This window comes from Thermobia domestica, chromosome 16 (assembly GCF_964235325.1).
Source record: "Thermobia domestica chromosome 16, izTheDome1.hap1.1, whole genome shotgun sequence".
Classification (NCBI taxonomy): Eukaryota; Metazoa; Arthropoda; class Insecta; order Zygentoma; family Lepismatidae; genus Thermobia; species Thermobia domestica.
In genome coordinates, this window is record NC_137469.1 from 38,422,119 (window position 1) to 38,441,820 (window position 19,702).

At 36.1% G+C, this 19,702-nt stretch overlaps 2 protein-coding genes across 2 annotated transcripts in view; one reads left to right on the forward strand and one right to left on the reverse strand.

The window, feature by feature from the left end:
• Positions 1-19,702, reverse strand: part of LOC145673030 (A disintegrin and metalloproteinase with thrombospondin motifs adt-2-like) — a 121,281-nt gene that overhangs the window by 36,070 nt on the left and 65,509 nt on the right. The window contains exon 12 of the mRNA XM_081742352.1: positions 7,346-7,441. Coding sequence (XP_081598478.1) covers positions 7,346-7,441 — 96 coding nt within the window. The remainder of the gene's footprint in view (positions 1-7,345; positions 7,442-19,702) is intronic.
• Positions 1,754-3,389, forward strand: LOC145673031 (uncharacterized). Its single transcript, XM_081742353.1, has one exon. The coding sequence runs from the start codon at positions 1,908-1,910 to the stop codon at positions 3,267-3,269; it is 1,362 nt and encodes a 453-aa protein (XP_081598479.1). The 5' UTR covers positions 1,754-1,907; the 3' UTR covers positions 3,270-3,389.

Consider the following 19,702-nt stretch of genomic DNA (forward strand, 5'->3'; position numbering starts at 1 on the left):
ACTGAGGCAAATGCCGCTATGAGGTGCATCCTATTAATAGGCAAAATCTACTGCACGTCGAATTTCATACAGTGCATAATATACTAAGAAGAAAAGAGAAGAAATTTTTCTAACATTTTCTCATGTCGTGTACTACATTTGATGAATTGCTGCGCTCCATTAAAGATGGAATAACGAAAAAAGATTCCAACATGAGAGCAGCTATACCAGCACAAGAAAGGCTTGCATTGACGCTAAGGTAAGTAAAACATGGCCTGGCCTGGCAACACGTCTTTCCTTTTATTCCTTCCTTTAGACATCTCTTGCTGATTCCGAAACAGCAATCGGTCTATTGTTCCGAAACGCACCAAATATGCTCGAGCCTACGAATTCTGCGCGTTTTTATTGCTTTCGCGTTTGTGATTAGCCATCCACATTTAAATACATGGTCAGCGTATTCCATGCGCACGCATGAGACATAAAAACGCGACGCATCGAGTAACTGTAGATTGGCCCGCGTGTCGCTTCTGGGGTACGCCCTAGCCTTTTTCTCACTCACATTCGCTTCTCAATCCATGTTTGATTTGGCAAATGTTTCACAAACCGGGTGCCTACCTGGCATCAACTCCCAACCTGGAGGACCAGGATCTTCTGTCGTGGTTTTCTCCTCTAATTTGAAAGTACTATTTCTACTTTTAAAATTTACCAGACTATGTTAAAATTATCACTAAAAGTAAATCAAATATAAACCTACCGAGTAAGAGAACAATCTACGAAAAACAACTAAAAAGCAGAACAGAATAAATATCAAAATGTATAAGAAGAAAATGAATAAAAATATCAGTAACAGATAAATCTACCTACAGGGGAGAAAATCTCAAACATAAGTCCTCAAAGTACGTTAACCACTCAAATCGCACGAATAGTTAGTAGAAAATGTATGTTTACAGATCTCTTCGAGTGACATTTGTTGGAATTCAACAAGACTCTTCAGCGGAAAACAGATCTTTACTTTGTTATGACGACTGTTCAAAATCTATGAATTCAATCACCTTCAAAGAATAGATTTTCTCCAATGAGTTAAGTGTTTCGACGAAAAGTATTCTTTCAATAAATTAAACAATTGAATAATGATTTTTAAAGCTTGTAGAAATGTCATCGCGGAACTCGGTACATTACATAAGTAAAAATAGCAACGAATTTAGGTTCCTATTCAATGTTTTTTCTGTCTCATCCACTTCCTGACTCACTTCTACATCTAGCTTAAGCCTTTCGATTAAAGGTATATAAAATAACAGGTAGCCCCAGTTCGCGTTTAGCGTTCTGATTGGCTCCCTGTCTATGTGGGCTCAAAACATTGCGATCTTCACATGTAGAAATGTAGTGTGTCTGTAGTTTTATTTTTTATTTAAGTCGTTACTTCAGATTTCTATTATACAACGGTTATATGCTACACGTATGGGTATACTAATACAGAAGTGAGAAAAAATAACCCGAAGTAACCTTTCACAGGTAAAAAAATACCAATCATAAGATATGTATGGCTGTGACGTATGGTTTCACGATTTTAGTGGGATGGGCATATATCCTCTATTATATAACATCCTTGGCGATACCTCCACGTGACATCATCGACCGCAAAGTATCCTGGGCAAAATGAGAGTAGAAAGGCTAAATCGAGAGTCCCCTGTTTCGATCTCTCAATTTATTGCTCTGAATGTATAAGAATAACACAACTTTTCAATTGTTTTACCTTTGTTACTGGTGTTGTCATGGTTAATACCGTAAATGCTTCCTACATGTGTCTAGTACAATATTAATAAACTCTAAGCACTTTGGTTAGAACGCCTTCCACTTATAATTTTTTCTTTAAACAGACAGAATGAAATTCATTTGCTGAGTTCTAAGTAATATTTCAACAATCAAGCATGGATTACGAAGAGACACAGGATGAAAATTCGCAGGAAATCCAAAATATTCTTCAGCGTATGAATAGCGAGGACGTCACGATGCAGGCTGCAGCTGTACAAGATACTCTCGACTATCTGGTGATCAGTCGAAGACCCACCTGGATGATCATAAAATCAGGAATTCTGGAGAAATGTATTGAGTTCTTAAGGGACTTCCAGACTCCAGTGCTGCAGTTATCGGCATGCAAGGTTATATCCTTTGTAGCAGGCGGAACACCCGAAGAATCAAAGTCTGTGGTGGAGTTAGGAGCTGTTCCGGCACTTGTTGATCTTCTGAGGTCTCCGGCTCATCTTGTAGTGAACCAAGCTGTATGGACGTTGACGCTGGTGGCAGAGAGTGGACCTGAGACCAGAGACTTGGTATTGAAAAAGGAAACATTGCCGAAGATCCTGGACATTATTAACACAAATGCACCACGAACGGTATTGATCAATATTATGCAATCCATTACAACCCTACTTGATCATAAAAATTTCACACAACCACTAGAAATTTTGATAGAGTGTATTCCGGTTATCAAGATACTTCTCAATATGGAAGACGATGTCATACTTCATGGGGCATGTCGTTTGCTATCGCACCTCACTTTTGATACCAGTGGCGAATTGACCCCTGAGAAGTGCCAGCGAGTTCAGGCAGTGATCGACGCAGAATTACATTATCAGGTATTAAATCTCCTCTCTAGGCCAGAGGTCAACATAATCGTTGCTGCTCTAGAAGCAGTAAACAATCTAATCACCAGCAGTCACGAACAGAGGGAACAGATTCTTAAACTTGGACTAATATATTTTCTTCCTCAACTGTTGCGTCACGCGGAGAAGAAAGTGACGAGAGAGGCTGCTCGGTTGGTATCCAACATCTGCGCCGGATCTAAGGATGAAATCCAAATGCTAATAAATTCAGATGCTTTCAAGGCCTTATACGAACAATTGAAGAAGCAAGATGAAGGCGATGAGACAACGAAGAACGTAGTCGCCTGGGCAGTGCTCAACATAGCTTACTACGGATCTCAAAAACAGGTCAGAAAGCTGTGCAAGTACTTCGTGAAGTCCGACAACTATCGAGCTCTGAAGCCGCTGTGCAACTTGTTCCTTGTTAAAGAATTGGACATTTTGAAAATGGTTATTAAGAGTTTTAAGAATCTTCTGTCCGCTGCCAAGGGTTTGCATTCCAACGATATCTTAGTGAGCCACATGGACTATTATAACATTGAGAAAAGTATTCGAGATCTCGTAAATCATAAAAATGATGAGATTGCAGCGGAAGCGCGCTCGCTGTTTGTGGAATATTTTGAGAAAATATATGGGTCATGGAATTGAAACTTCCATTAGATTTACTAATGGATAGTTAAAGTGTAACGTTAGATAGCATCTTATATTCTCTTTGACTTGGTTTTGAAGAAAGATGGATACAATTTGCGAAAAATAAATTATATTGTGGAAGAAGCTCCTTAAGTTACTTTACTACGGTAATTACCCCTTGATGGTTCTGGCTCTTGACAATATAGGAAGCCAGAATGCCTCATATTGGAGAGATATTAATTTACGTGTACTACAAGGAACTATCTGCGTAATGAAACCATAATAATACAGTTCCTCCATACGTGGAACCTTTAATCCTAATTGTCAACCTCCACTCCAGCTCTTAATTTCCAGTGCCATAGCCCTATTTGAACTACAAAGGAAAGCTGCTGACCATCCTAACCCTACTTTACTGGCTTAGTACTTCACCCTAGCAGCGTTAGGATCTTCATGATCATCATAGGTATTCTGCCATTATTGGCAGGTCACTTGCTGCAACTGAAAAGCTCCCATGCTCCACGGTCTTCTGCTAACCTCTTCGTCTTCACGTATGATTTTTCTGTGCTGATATCGTCCACTAATTGTAATCTCCTTCGCCTTCTTCCTCTCTTTCTTGCCACCATACCCTCTAGCACGTCTCTCATAATATAGTTCCTTCTTATCCAATCTTCCAACCAGCTTTTCTTCCTCTTCTTAATAATATCTATTTTTTTCTTTTCTCCCCTACCATTTCTAACACCCTCAAATTCGTTTTCCGTTCGAGCTCCATTCTTCTCCATACCCACACTTCGAAAGCTTTCAGTCGTTTCTCATCATTTTTGCGTAATGTCCATGTTTCTGCCCCATACAGTACAATACTCCACACGAAGCATTTTATGAGTCTTTTTTCTCAACTCTTTATTCAAGGTCCCACAAAATAGTATTTTCTTCCTTCTAAAAGTTTCTTTCGTCATTCATATCCCTGCTTGTATCTCACATTCACATGTCATATCATTACTAGTAATACTACCCAGGTAACAAAAACCAGTGTTAGGGTAAGTGGGCTAAACCCTGCCTTCGTGCAGATCATTTGGGCAAACTACAATAGATTCTTTTTGAGCTATATGTCTTCTCGATAGAAGTGAAGATTGACTAAACGAATATGTGAAATTTTGCTTTCTCTAGTTCTCGAACACTAACAAAACAAGTAAATTTTTACTCGTAGTCCATCTACGGTACAATCATTGTTATCACCAACAATGATTATACTACTATCCAATGGCGTATTTAGGGGGGGGGCTTCCGGGCTTAAGCCACCCCCGAAATCTTACTTACTATAGTAAAGTATATGAAATAACTTGCAGAATTTTTACATTTTCAGGCAAAGCCCCCCCCCGAAAGTTAGCAAAGCCCCTCCCGAAACAAAATCGTAAATACGCCACTGCTACTATCCTTTCTACTATCCTTTTGATCGCCTACTAATGCGATTTCTTTTCAAACAACATACTAAACATTTTTTTTTTTTTTTGCCATTTTTACTGTTTCCTGTGTGAAGTGACCCATAGTTATGTGTACTTCGGTCATAATTTGTTAAATTTAATTATAATCATTTAATCAGTTTATTTTCATTTCTTCAAGTAAAATATATTAGAATTATTGAAATCAGCAGTTCAATTAAAACAAAATATTTTATCTGTTATATATTCACAGATAGTTTAAGCAAACATGCATATCCTCATTGCAAAAGCAATAAACATAAGACTAGTTTCCCTTCCTGCTTTCGTGCATTCCCTTCCGCCTTGTTCATTGATTGCAAGAGTCATTGTTTTCGGATTAAACAAAACCATAGAGGATACGTTCACAAGAGGTGTTCATCATGAAAATTCGATAGAGGTTACATCGAGTAAAGAAGCACACTATACCATTAAAGACGGTCTACCTCCATATCTTTTGAGATATTGTTCTGCGGGTTCACTACCACAGACACAGTTTGGCAGAACGCCTGATTTGTTAAGCAGAGATGGAAAGCAACGCTCATCGCAGATTTGATTCAACGCTCCTAACACATTGACAACTAGCTTCAATTTCTCCAGTTACCATCCAGAGAGTGGAAGACGCCGGAAAGAAACATTCGTCATTCCAGACAAGGACGACGCCAGTCACTCAGAAGTTACTCACGCTAGTGCTCATCCTTTATACTTATAATCTAATCCTTACTCTTTTCGCCTCACCTTTCAAACTAGTTTTATTTATTTATTTTTTACAAAATTGAATCTTTTGAATTTTATTTACATTCAAACATAATCCTTAACTTTTAAGTTCCGTGCAGGACATCAGTTTCCATGCTCATGTTTTACATCCCTAAGTTTAATGTTTAGTAGTTGTAACCTGAGTTATTAACTGATGTTCCCACCACGGCACACCAGTTTCTCTGTTGTTCTCTTGCTTTTACGAATACTTCCTAATTAATACTCCGTTCCACAGCCAGCTCAATTTTCTTCATTCTGCTTCATAGCCTTATTTTGAAGACTTCTATTCGTTTTAAGAACTTTCAGTAAGATTTCAAGCATAAGTTGAGGATGCTTGCTGAGAGAGTAGAGATAGATAGAGTAGTCTCAGATAAGCGAGGTTTAAGATACTTCGAGACGATATTCAAGATCCATTTTCTGAATAAAGAATCGAAAATTTTAGTATTGAAAATTGTTCTCTTTAGGAGCCGAAGTTCTGAAAGGGCTGAAACAAATTTTCGATTAATTGCAATTAAAAGTTTATGTGTTACACTTCTTACTTTGAACTTAAACGAATACAACATAAAGTTTCTCTGTGTTAGGAGTCGGATAATTTGTATATTATAGAAATTGTTGCCTTTCCCCATTAGAAGCTGAGTTGTCGAAACATGTATTCTCGTGGTTTTAATTAAAAGTTTAAATACCGAATTAGACTCCTCTAACTTGAGTAAATCGTCACATTTAGCAGTTTCACAATAAAGAAGCGAGATTTGTAAGATAGAAATTACCCTCTTTTCGTTATTTAAGCGAAAATGTTTACAAGGATAGTTTCCTTTTTATATCTCCAAATACAAATCATGCGATTTTGTTGATGTCTCACAAACAAATGTTTCATAAATAACCCTCATTTATCATTTAAAAGTTTAAAAAAAGTATTTTACTTTTGAAGTTGGCTTTTTCTTTACTTTTCCGAAAGCATAATTTTGTTCGAATTTCATAAATAATTTTGTTCCATTGTAGTAATAACTTCAGTATAACACATGGAGGTGCGGTGGCTCAGTGGTAGACCGTTCACCTCTGATGCGTGGGGTTCCTGATTCGATTCAGATCGCGCCAAGTAGTGGAGAAACACCATGTCGGGTTCTTCCGTTTTCTCTCAATTTCTTCACGCTACCACTGCATTCATTTCTCATCATCACCGTCTCCTTTAGCCTAGCCGGTATAAACGTGGGACGTAAAACAAAGATTTCATTTCATTTTTGCAGCGTAACACAATTTAGTGTAATAAAAAAGCGAGTAAGTTCAATATGATGGTCCGTACTTTTTATTACCACACATAAAGGCGAAATCAAACAAATGAGCTTCCGAAAATATTCTTTATTTGCCTATGAAGGTTTATTGGCACATTTCTTACAACCTGTGATCCTAATTATGCTCAGTGACAAAACCCATGTTTCAAATAATAATAATAATAATAATAATAATAATAATAATAATAATAATAATAATAATAATAATAATAATAATAATGTGTATGTAGTTTATGCATGATGATTTATTAATGCTTCACATTCTGAACTTACGGTTTGCTTTTAGTATATAAAAGTACAGCCCACTAAAAAATCCTGCCCCCAACTGACTTCAAAAAAGCACTAAAAATAAAAAATAGAAAGCCCTAAAAACAGCAACTTTTTTATTATTTTATGCTTTTCAGTGCTTTTCTCAATCGGTTCATTTAAAAAAAAGTTCTTATTCTCTTGCACTGGTTCTTTTAGTCCAAGATAATAAGACATCGAACGTTCCAATTGTGGGGAAAAGTCTTACAAAAATAGACCTTCATCATAAAATACTTCTAAAAAAAATAGATACTTAATTATAGCGACGTACCTTACCATTCCCACAGGAAGTACCTTCTAGCGCAGGGCCAGCAAAGTAAAACCCTGAACGATGTGGTGTCTTGCATTTAAGATTCTGACAAATACTCTGTGAAAAATTTAGAAGATTGAATTAGTTTCCACAATACATACTACATACAGTATATTTATTAAAATATATGGTATAGCTGACTTTTCGATTACGTGTTGTTTGTCACGGTGTAGTTCGCCACGACTCGATTTTGGTGTTGTTTGCCACGGTATTGTTCTCTCTGATTTATCTTATATCATAAACGTGATGATTTATAGAAAATCGACTCAGAAGTTGAGGGTTGCCAGAAGACTATATTATAACAATCAAATCTATTATATTTATAAACAGAATACATACAATACTAACGATCCCAAAAACGTTATTGAAATACTGCTCTTATTCCTAACCCTAGTTTTGAGTATTCATTAAACATTTCTCTCCAAAGGAAATTTTGGGAGTGTTTTAGTTTATTCTCAAAATTTAAATTATATATTGAATTTTCCATTTCTGACTTTGACTGTAAGCCATTTTAGTGGATTTATATTTTTGGTCGTTTGACATTAGACAGCACTCGATTGCTTATTAATTTATGTTTTAATGAGTTTGTTTAGGCTGATTCTTTTGAGATATATTTATATTTAAGCATAGTTTGAAAAAATTCAGGATACTGTTACGCGTTTATAGTAATGCCAGGAAATATCTCCATTTTATCAGTCTGAAGTGTGATCTTCCGTTTACATTTATTTTTATTGAGGTTTTCTACATATATTTGCTTGGTGTTGTTTCATACTATCTCATGCTCTCTGGTCAGATTTCAGCTCTCGCGAAATGGGCTTTGTGGTGGGCAAACATCGTGTGCGTGAATTTTCTCGGGGTTCTTCTGTTTTGCTCCCACTTTCTTCAATACACTATTTTTTATTCGTTCTCATCATCATCATCATCGTATCCTTTTGCTTACACAGCATAATCGTGAGACGTAAAACGGAAATATTTCATTTCACTTTTCTTAAGGATAATAACATCTAGTTCTTTAGTCGCGTAGCATAACGAAAAACAGAACAATATGTAACAGGAGATGATATTAAGAAATCGATTAAAAGAGAAAATGCATTTATAGAACTATCAATTTACTAAGCTATTGTGATATTAATGATATTTTATGTTCATTTGTTTGGAGCTTAATGTTCTCTTTCAGCAGTGAGTCTAATGAGATCTCTCTCGTTCCAAAAGCGAGAACACTTTACCACTAGTCCCAGGAAATCAAAAACGAAAGTGTCTGGCAACCCTTCTTTTTACTTCAAGTGTGTGTGTGTATCTTTACGATAATCAGATCTGATAAGATCAGAATGCAAAGATTGTGGCAAAATCGTGGCAAACAACACGAAAATAGAGTCGTGGCAAACAACACGCCACCGACTTTTCTACTTCAATAATGATTTTAGTGGCTGGAACAGCATCTAAACCATAGGATGCACATGAACCCTTAAAATAGGAAGAAAATCCCAGGCAGTGACGCGACGGTAACTAGTATCTGGTAAAACCTATGTTACAATCACAGTTTGACAAAAGCTGCATAATCTGAACTTTGTTATCGGGTTGTGGTTTCGAAACCTCTAGTCACTGCCGCCAACGAGGTAACGCGAAAAATACGGTGCTGAGAAAATAAAATACTGTGTATGAAACGTTGATGGCTGGAAGAGAAAAATATGTCCCCGATCTTTGCTCTTTCCAACAACAGGCCTGGTTCTTGTATGGTGAACACTCAAAAATCGGTTTTCTCCAAACTGCCTGGCTGCGGGTCTGTGTCGATGTCCGATTCCATACGTATTCCATTAGTCCGATTAGTCTCAAAGGACGAATTACAGTAAGTACGCATTATGTAGACAGTTTACGTAACAAGGTACATCCTCTTAAATCGCGTTTCCATTTTACATGAATCTTGTAGCTGTCATAAAATAATCTTGCAACCCGATCTTTCTATTTACTGTTTGTAGCATTCCAGCTACATGGAAATAGAGATTTGTATTGACTGGAATTTTTTAAAAAAATGTAATCCTTGTTTGAACGCAAAATTTGTATTAATAATATCTAATCAAATATTATTGATATTTAAGGTAATTAAATTCAATTATGAAGTATCTGCGTTATATATGGGCCTACAGTAACGTTTATTTAACGTTTATGTGGTATCAGACGTTTTGAAAGAAAATGTTTCTTTTTTTAAAAAAATGAGAGAGAGAAAAGATATAACGAGCGATAATAACGTGAGAGAGAATTTCCAATCCTGTATGGCAAGTCTTGCTTTCGAAGCAGCTGCCTCCTGAGGCTGATTTGCTGTTTTGCCTCCGCTGGTGGAGTTGGACTTGTGTGTGCTTGTTCACCGTGTGTTTTCTCATAGCTTGCATGGCGCGTGTCATAGTTGAATGCAGAGTTAAAAGTGGAGAGAAAAGTGGCCAAAGGTGAAGTGAGTGTATTGAAATGCTTTCAGTGAACATAATTGAGTTCTTTGTTAGTAATTGTGATCTCAGAGAATTTTGTTCCCTTGTGGAAAGTATTATTCTTGAAATTTAACGGAGTTAAACCGGCATCGAGGAGACTGTGCTTGAGTGGGCCTTGGTGGTCAGACAAAGGTGCCCATTAAAGTGACTCCAATCTGCTCCATTTTGTGATTATATTGTTTGGATTTCAATGTTTTGTAATTTTTAAAGCAATCTTTTCCGCCTTTTCCTCAAAATAAAAAAAAATCAATTATACTCACTTCGTCTCGGGCCCAATTTGGCAGAAAGTCAGTACTAGACCATAGGACATAAGCTGTTCCAAGCAGAGGGAAGTAATATTATCTGCAAAGGTAAAATATTACTGGAGCTAAATTGCGTTTCGCTTAATCCTGGTAAGTTCGCAGTTAATTAGTAGTTTGTACATATGGGTTTAGTTGGTTACGTAGTGTCATTAATGAGCTGGAAATGGGTTAATATAACTTGCATTCAATCGCTGACATGTATTCGGGTAATTTCCAGAGTATAAGCGTATTATTTTTAGAGTTTTTGCGAGAAATTGAAAAATCCCCCCCCCCCCAGAATTTTCGACTCACCTCACTAGTAATGCTTAAATGGTGTTTTGAATGGAAATTCTTGGTATGATTGTCCAGTATTCAATGAGTTACCTTTTCTGATGTTAATTTCTTTGATCATAGCTTAGCGTTTAATGCAAACTCTTTCTCACGTCATTATTAGACTCGGAATCAAAGTTTTTTTTTTTGGGTATAATGAAACTGGTCTTCAGAAATGCTATTTGCAATGTTTTGAATAGGCAGAATTGATGAGGCAATTAAGAGGGTTGAAATTATAAATACATATATGTGAATTTAAGAAATTGAATGGGTCAGATTGATTGAACTGGATTCGAAATTTTGGTCCTAAATCGTACTAAGCTGGAATTGATTTCTTTAATTTGCGGTTATATTAGTATAATCTGTGATAAGGACCTCGGGCAAATTTTTACTTTGACTCCAACTGTGACTTCAACCGATTCATGTGATCCGGTTCCCGGAGCAGTTTAGGAATCATTCCTAAACTGCTCCCGGAACCGGATCACATGAATCGATTACAATTACTAACACAGTGAAAGTAATGTACGATGTTAAGAATTATACTATAAGTACAAGGGCCACAATGTTACTATACGATGTTAAGAATTATACTATAAGTACAAGGGCCACAATGTTACTAAACATCAATTCAGGTGAAGCGGTGACTATGAATTTTGAGATCTAAATGGGGGGCTACCGCCCCCAAACCCCCCGCTCAAGTACCATAAAAACATCCAAAATAATAATAAATAATCACACCACTACTATAAAGCTAAGATAATTAGGGAAAAATTAAAAAAAAACACTCGTCTCTAATCATAAATCAGTGCATGACAAAGAAAAAAAATTACATCTCAACAAGACAATAGGACAAGCAGCAGCAAACCAAATACTTTGCCTAATACTCAAATGCTAAATAAATCAAGAATAAAAATAATATGAATTAAAAAAAGAAAACACTCACCATTTCGCCATAGGAGAACACTCATGAATAATGAACTCATAACTGCTGATTCCACACACGAAAAAATAAGATACCAAGAACACATGCACAATACTCAACATTACTGAAAAATGTTCCTTTCCGCACACACGTCGTTTTATTAAACCGAGGACACTTGCTATTATTACAAACAAGAAACCAATAAACGTCCACTTTTACAATACGTCGAAAATATCTTCACTTTACACCACAACTATGATAGGTTTTCTCTAACTCAATTCAACCAATTCAATTACGCGCTTCTCGCATGCCACAAACAGCAGCACACACATACATGCACACAGAACATGTGACTACTAACCAACTACCATATGACTACACAGACACCTAGTGGGAAAAATATGAACTAAGACGTCACACCAAAGGCACGAACAGGCACAAACAGTTCCAGGAAGTAACTGAACCTATAAGAACCGATTAAAGTCACAGTTGGAGTCAAAGTAAAGACTTACCGGACCTCGTTTTGCACAATAAGAAATTGTATTTAAAAATGTCTCGCGGACAACATTAAGAGGTAGAGTACCGAATACTGCAGAGCCATTGAGAAAAAATCAGAAAAGAACTAATATATTTTAGAATATATTTCCTTGCATTTTAAAACATTTAAATGGTTTGAATTTCTTTAATTTGTAATATTGATCAATTAAGATATTTTTTGCTCAAGAAAAAATAATTTTTATCTGAATAGGTGCAAAATATTAAACATTCTTTTTCCTAGAGTCTTTGCTAGTATTGCGAATTGCTCTTAGCTTAAAAATATTGAGAGAAATCTATAAATTCAAGGTTCAATCTGACAGTACTAGATATTTTTAATATAAAGAAAATTTGCGTAATTGCTCTGAAATGTAATTTCATAGTTTGAATTTTTTTCTGGATATTTTAATCGTGTTGGTGAATATCTGTTCTTCAAACGCTTGAGCAAATATTCACCTATACTTATTGTAATAAAATTTGTTATTTGAAAACTGAATTTTGGTTGGTTATTTTTGTTATTGTTTATCCTTATCCCAGAGTGAATACTGGATAATCACAGTCTAGTCACAGGTTAATCAGGTGATCTTGAGCCGCGCGAATCCATCTACCGTAGTCCCTTCTTCGGTGGAGTTCGGGGTTGGTTTAGAATTTTCTTCTTTTTTTTTTTTGTTAAATCAACCTCTGACTCCTGGGGAATGGGGCGTTACAATGACAAAACAGCAAATCAAATTTAATTTTTATTTTGTTATTTTCTGGTTACGTTAAATTTAGAAAATTTTCACTTGTTAATTATATATTGTAGTTTCATAAATATTTGTAACCTCCACCTCCGGTTAAATAACTGATGGTTGTGTTTTGTAGTAATATTATTGGAAATTTGAACAGTATTAATCATTATTTATATTTTAAAAAGTTTCTAGAATTAAATTTTGAAATTTCGATTGGATTAGTAGTTCTTGTATGGGTTGTTTCCATTTGGTCACTGGTAGCTTGTAGATTTTAGTGGTAATTTGGTTGTATGTTAATTATAAGCGAAATCATTTTGTTTATTTTGGTATTGATATTATCTTATCAGCATTGTATCTCAAGGATGGATAATCGAAATTATGAAAGAGAATACGTTAGTATTGATATGCCTATTGATATCTCAGGATTTGTAACCATGGATAGGACTGGCCAGGTAGATTTAGATCAGCATTCGAGCCTTGGTTATGCTAATATGTCTTTTATACCTCCGACTCAAGGAAGCTTTTATATTCGTCATAGGCCTTCGCTAGTTCAGAATAATGAGGGAATGCGTGGAACAAATGATTCGACTTTTGGATTTAGTAGGCAAGCGAATTCCAGTTTAAGTAATGATGGACGGGATTGTCGGCAGGTGACTTTTTCGGAAAGTTTGAATGGACCACCTTTAGGAAATCATATAGGGTGTCCAGAAAGTAATATCGAGGCTCGGAATCCTGAACTTAGTAATAGGTATTTGAATTTGGGTCAATACTATCAAAGAGTTTCAAGGATCAGGAATTCAACCCCTAGGGTAGTTAATACTAGGAATGAGCAACAACCTTATATCAACTATGCTAATTTGAATTACCCAGAATGTTATAATCGTGATTCAGGAAATGCATCAGCAAATTTTGTTTCTCAGGTAGAGAATAAGCTCATGATTAAACATACTTTTAGTAAAACCTCTGAATATTTAGAGAATAAATTTAGAAATTTTAAGAAATTAGATGGAAATGATAGTATTCAGATGTTTGAGGTTATGGTTAGCATCGAAGAAATTTTATTAGATACTAGTTATTCTTTGGGAATGATACTAACAGCTTTGATTTCGCGATGTGAAGGTACAGTCTTGAAAATAATTTTGTCTGCCTTACATGATAACATTGGTTGGGAAGAGTTACGATATTCTCTGTTGACAAAGTTTGTGACACCAGTATGTATTCATACGTTAATATCCGAACGTGTTTATAGGAGGCAGAAATTGAGTGAATTGATTAACAATTATGTTCGATCAGTCATGGTTGCTATGAATGTGTTAGGAATGAGGGCACCTGAGATTGAATTAGTTAATATAATCCTGAGCGGAATGAATCCGAATCAGAGACATAGAATGTTAAATGCGTATATTCCTGTTGATAGAAGAGAACTTTTGGAAATAGCTGATCAGTTCGTCCTGATTAATAAAAATCAAATTGATTATAATAAACAATCGGGTTATATCAAAAATAAATCAAATGTTGTTCTTTCTAGTAGTAATGCTAGAACTAATCGATTGTATGGTAATGAGAAAGATAATTTTAAGGAACATCCTAATAAAAATAATTCGAAATCGAATCAAATGGGGATCGGGTCTCGAAATTCGATATCTTCAGAGTCTCATTCGAATAAGCCGAATTATTTCACAGGGGAGAAACCCAGGCCCAGGGGAAATATTCCGTCAGAACTAAGTGGCACTATAGCATCCTTTGTTATTGGGAAAGTTAATAGTCAATTGACTGATATTTGCGTAGACGGCGGATCAAGTTTCAATTTGGTGACTGAAGATCTTGTGCGTCGTTGTGGGGCTGAACATTTTGTGAAGGAAGCGGATGATAGAACAGTGAATGCTCCGTCTGGGTTGACTTTTTCAACTAATAGGGAAGTGTTACTTAACATCAACCTGTCCGGACATTTCGAGCGAGTTAATTTTCGTGTAGTGAAACAACTTCCATGTGACAGTTTGTTGGGCACTCCTTTCCTGCGTGAATCCAAATCAGTGATCGATTATGTGAACAATCGAATAATGTTGAATAATGGAAAAAAGGTAATTCGCTTGAACTATCGTCGTATGATAAACGATAAAAGGAAGTGGTTGCGATCAGTTGATCAAGGTGACCAGCCCGAAACTCGGAACGATGGTGCTTCGAACTTAGTCTTGTTTTCTGGGCAAAACTCCGGTATGGCTTCGATATTTATTAAGGAGGATGTAAATTATTTGGGAATTGCTAGCAAGGGAATACAGTGTGAATTGGAATGTGAACAACTAGAAACTGAGATATTAAAAATTGAACATCCTTCAGCCTCTCAGTTGTTGAATTTGCGGACAGTGGTTGAGTGTGAACTTGGAAGAAGAGGTGTTCAGGGTCCTGATTTGTTGCCTCGGTCAGTGGATACTGGATTTAAGGATATTGCTTTCGGAGATATTTCGTCGCATCGAGAACTACCTTGGACTTTGATGGAAAATTTAAACAGAAATAGGGATCATCGTAGTTCTGGAAAGATTCCTGTTGATTTGGCATTTATCACAGATAAAATTGAAACTAAAAATTTTGTTTTGAATTCGGATGAAGTGGCAGGTCCTGAAAGTCATGTGGAATGTCCTGTTGGAGGAAATAGTAGTTCTTTCGTGGCAACAACTAATTTGCAGGATGAAGTACCGGTGGAAGAGTGTCGAGCGGATTCTGGTTTTCCTGGTGTTCCCAAAAGACAACGTAGAAGAAAGCGAAAGAAGAAACAGAGTGATTCCAGAGTTGAACCTTTGTCACATGAAGATGATAGCAAACCAGATGTTGAAATTCCTGTTAAAGATGGATCCAAGAAGACTGTTGGAAACTCTTCAGATGCTAAAATGCATGTATCGTCATCAAAAGGGGAAGTGGATAGAAAACTTCAGATTACCGATTCAGAAGCATCTGATGTGGATATGGAACAGTCAGAGAACTTCAAAAAATTAATAAGCCAGAATAGGAAATATTTGCCTCCGGATAACTCATGTTTTAATAAAAATTTGAAATCGGCAATACAGGTGAAAAACCTTGATAACACACAGGTGGAAAAACCGGTGATTCCTAATGAGTCCTGGAGATGTCGGGATTCGGAGACCTTAGCTTTTATTGATTCGTTAAAGGAGAAATACTCCGATGTAATATCGGATCGAATTGGTTGTATTAAGGATTTCGTAGGTAGGCTATATTTAAGTGAAAATAAGCCATTTAAGCAAACACCATTTCCCATCACCACGAAATAAAGAAAAAGAATTTGATCAGCAAATTCAAACTTTGATCCAGCAAGGCATATTGGTGGAAGTTGACCACAGCAATTATGCCAGTAGTTGTTTTCTAGTAAAAAACAAGAATAATACGTTTAGAATTGTGGGGAATTATGTAAAGGCCAACGAATTGATTGTGAATGATGGTTATCCGTCTCCACATTTAGAATCTTGTTTAGCAGGCCTTGCCGATAAAGCAATTCACAGTAAACTGGACCTCCGTAAAGCTTATAACCAAATATATTTGGATGAAAAGTCACGTGAAATAACAACCATCGTTACCCCCAAAGGGTGTTACCAGTATACTCGAGTTCCGGTCGGAATAAAGACTGGTAGTAATATTCTGGCTAGGGCAATGAATAAAGTATTGGGAGATCTAGAGTCAGAAGGAGTAAGTTTTTTTTTGATGACGTCCTAATTTCTTCAAGGTCACTTGAAGAACATAGGAGGGTCTTGGAAAAGGTTTTTGAAAGATTTAGAAAATATAATATAACGATATCTCCTGATAAATGCTTGTTGTTTTATAACAAAATTAATTACCTTGGATATGTTATAAGTGGTGATCAAATGGAGATAGATCCTGCAAGGGTTTCTGCTATTCGTAATATTCCACCTCCGAGAAATAGAAGAGGGCTGATGAAAATCCTAGGACTTTTTAGTTATTATTCGAAGTTCGCTCCTGAGATGCAAGAGATTATGGGACCCTTGAGTTCTCTTAAATCTGTTAATAACAAATTTGTTTGGACAACCGAACATCAGTGTGTCTTGGAGAAATTGAAAAATACACTTATTGAAAATGTAGTTTTAAAGATACCAGACTTGAGTAAGCGTTTTGTTGTTAACATCGATGGGTCTGGGAAGAGCATCGCGGGATGCATTTCCCAAGAAAACAGCAACGGGGAAATCCAACCAATCGCGTTTTACAGTAAGAAACTCTCAGAAGCCGATAAACACAGATCTATTTACGAGATCGAGTTTATAAGCTTGGTAAAAACCATATCCAGGTTCAGGCATTATTTAGTCAAGGAATTTGATATTCTTACTGACAATAAAGCCTTGACATGGATCTTAAATAATTCAAAGCGTCTCATGAAATATGGACCGTTTGTTGAAACATTATGTCAATTTGATTTTAGGATCAAGCACATAAGATCAGGGGAAAATTTGGTTGCAGACATACTTACACGGGTCTATGATCCTTACGAATTTAACATCATGGATAGTCCAGTTGGTTTGGCTACATTTTCCAACAATATGAAGCTTTCCAACCTGTGGCGGTTACCTTTGGTGAAGGAACCTATAGAAGCTCTTCAGAGGGAAGATCCAGAGTTAAATGAAATAATTGACAAGTTGGAGAAAGGTGAAGCTTGCCCAGGATATGTTTTGAATAAGAAGATCTTAATGAAGCGGACAAATTCAGCCATAAATCCTTTTAAGATTGTTATTCCTAGAGATTTAAGAAGACTCTTGATTGAATATCATCATGACGATGAGTTGGTTGGTGGACATTCGGGAACTTACAAAACATTGAAGAAGCTGATGAAAAGATATACTTGGAATAATATGGTGCGAGATGTGAATGAATACGTGAGATCGTGTCAGAATTGTCAATTATCGAAGGAGGATAACAGGAAGAAAATGGGTCATCTAATATCGGAATTCAGCAAGCGTGTTAATTCACACTGGATGTTCGATATCATTGGGGCCTTGCCAACTTCAAAAGGATATAAATTTATATTAATTGGAGTCGATAACGCTAGTCGTTTCGTCATTCTTGAGAAATCGAGGACAATTAGTTCCAGGATCATAGCCAATAAGTTACAAAACGTTTTCACCAGATTTGGTTTCCCAGAGGCAATTTCTACCGATAACGGATCAGTCTTCGTATCGGAATACTTTAGTAAGTTTTTATTTGGGCTCGGGATTAAGCACATCCGATTAAGTCCGTATCACCCAGAAGGGAATCCGGCTGAGAGATTCATAAAAACCCTTCGCTTCGTTGTTATTTTTCGAGTAAACAACATCTTTGGTCATCCTTGGTCCCAGATCTGCAATATACTCTCAACATCAGTGAACATGCTGGTTTGAAGATGTGTCCCATCGAGATTTTTTATGGACGTCCTAATTATACACCTCTTGAGATACGATGGAACATCGCAGAATCAGATTATGGTGGTAAATCTTCAGTTGACTTGTGGACTGCAGCCATAAGTAACATGGAGAAAAGCTGGGAGAGAAGACGGAAGCTAATGATGCAACGAAGACGAGAAGTTACTTTGAATGTTGGTGACAAGGTATTAATAAAGACCCATATTAAGTCATCTCTGAGAGATAAAATCACCAAATCCCTGAGTCTGAAGTGGAATGGTCCTTTCGTAATTAAAAGATTTTTAACCCCAAATACGTTGCTGGTTTCTAACGAAGAGGATACTCAAGATTCATATCGTAAGTCTCACGTTTCTGAGGTTAAGTTGTTCCGGGAGCGTAGAAATTAAAATTTCTCTCTGTAAAATTCAATAATCCAATCGAAACATCAAAATTAAAAATAAGTACCATATTAGAGAATTTATAAATTAATATTTCTAATTAAATTTGTGTTGGTTCTAAAAATTGAATTAAATTATTGAAAATTCTATATTTATTAATATTCGTTCATTTTAACGATTGCTATGGCCATGGTAATCCAAATTCGCTTTTATTTGTTAAACCTAGGTAATTAAATGCAAATATTATTGTAAAAATATTTATAAAGTTAAAACTGAATACTTTAGATTTCAGATCTTATTTACTGTATTAAGGTTTATCTATATTATTGTTATAAATTTGTATTGTTTAATTAATGGTGATTCTTTGTATTTTTTTAGGAAAAAAATCCTTGCGCTGGATTTTTTTGTTGGACGGTGGAGGATGTAGCATTCCAGCTACATGGAAATAGAGATTTGTATTGACTGGAATTTTTTAAAAAAATGTAATCCTTGTTTGAACGCAAAATTTGTATTAATAATATCTAATCAAATATTATTGATATTTAAGGTAATTAAATTCAATTATGAAGTATCTGCGTTATATATGGGCCTACAGTAACGTTTATTTAACGTTTATGTGGTATCAGACGTTTTGAAAGAAAATGTTTCTTTTTTTAAAAAAATGAGAGAGAGAAAAGATATAACGAGCGATAATAACGTGAGAGAGAATTTCCAATCCTGTATGGCAAGTCTTGCTTTCGAAGCAGCTGCCTCCTGAGGCTGATTTGCTGTTTTGCCTCCGCTGGTGGAGTTGGACTTGTGTGTGCTTGTTCACCGTGTGTTTTCTCATAGCTTGCATGGCGCGTGTCATAGTTGAATGCAGAGTTAAAAGTGGAGAGAAAAGTGGCCAAAGGTGAAGTGAGTGTATTGAAATGCTTTCAGTGAACATAATTGAGTTCTTTGTTAGTAATTGTGATCTCAGAGAATTTTGTTCCCTTGTGGAAAGTATTATTCTTGAAATTTAACGGAGCTAAACCGGCATCGAGGAGACTGTGCTTGAGTGGGCCTTGGTGGTCAGACAAAGGTGCCCATTAAAGTGACTCCAATCTGCTCCATTTTGTGATTATATTGTTTGGATTTCAATGTTTTGTAATTTTTAAAGCAATCTTTTCCGCCTTTTCCTCAAAATAAAAAAAAAATCAATTATACTCACTTCGTCTCGGGCCCAATTTGGCAGAAAGTCAGTACTAGACCATAGGACATAAGCTGTTCC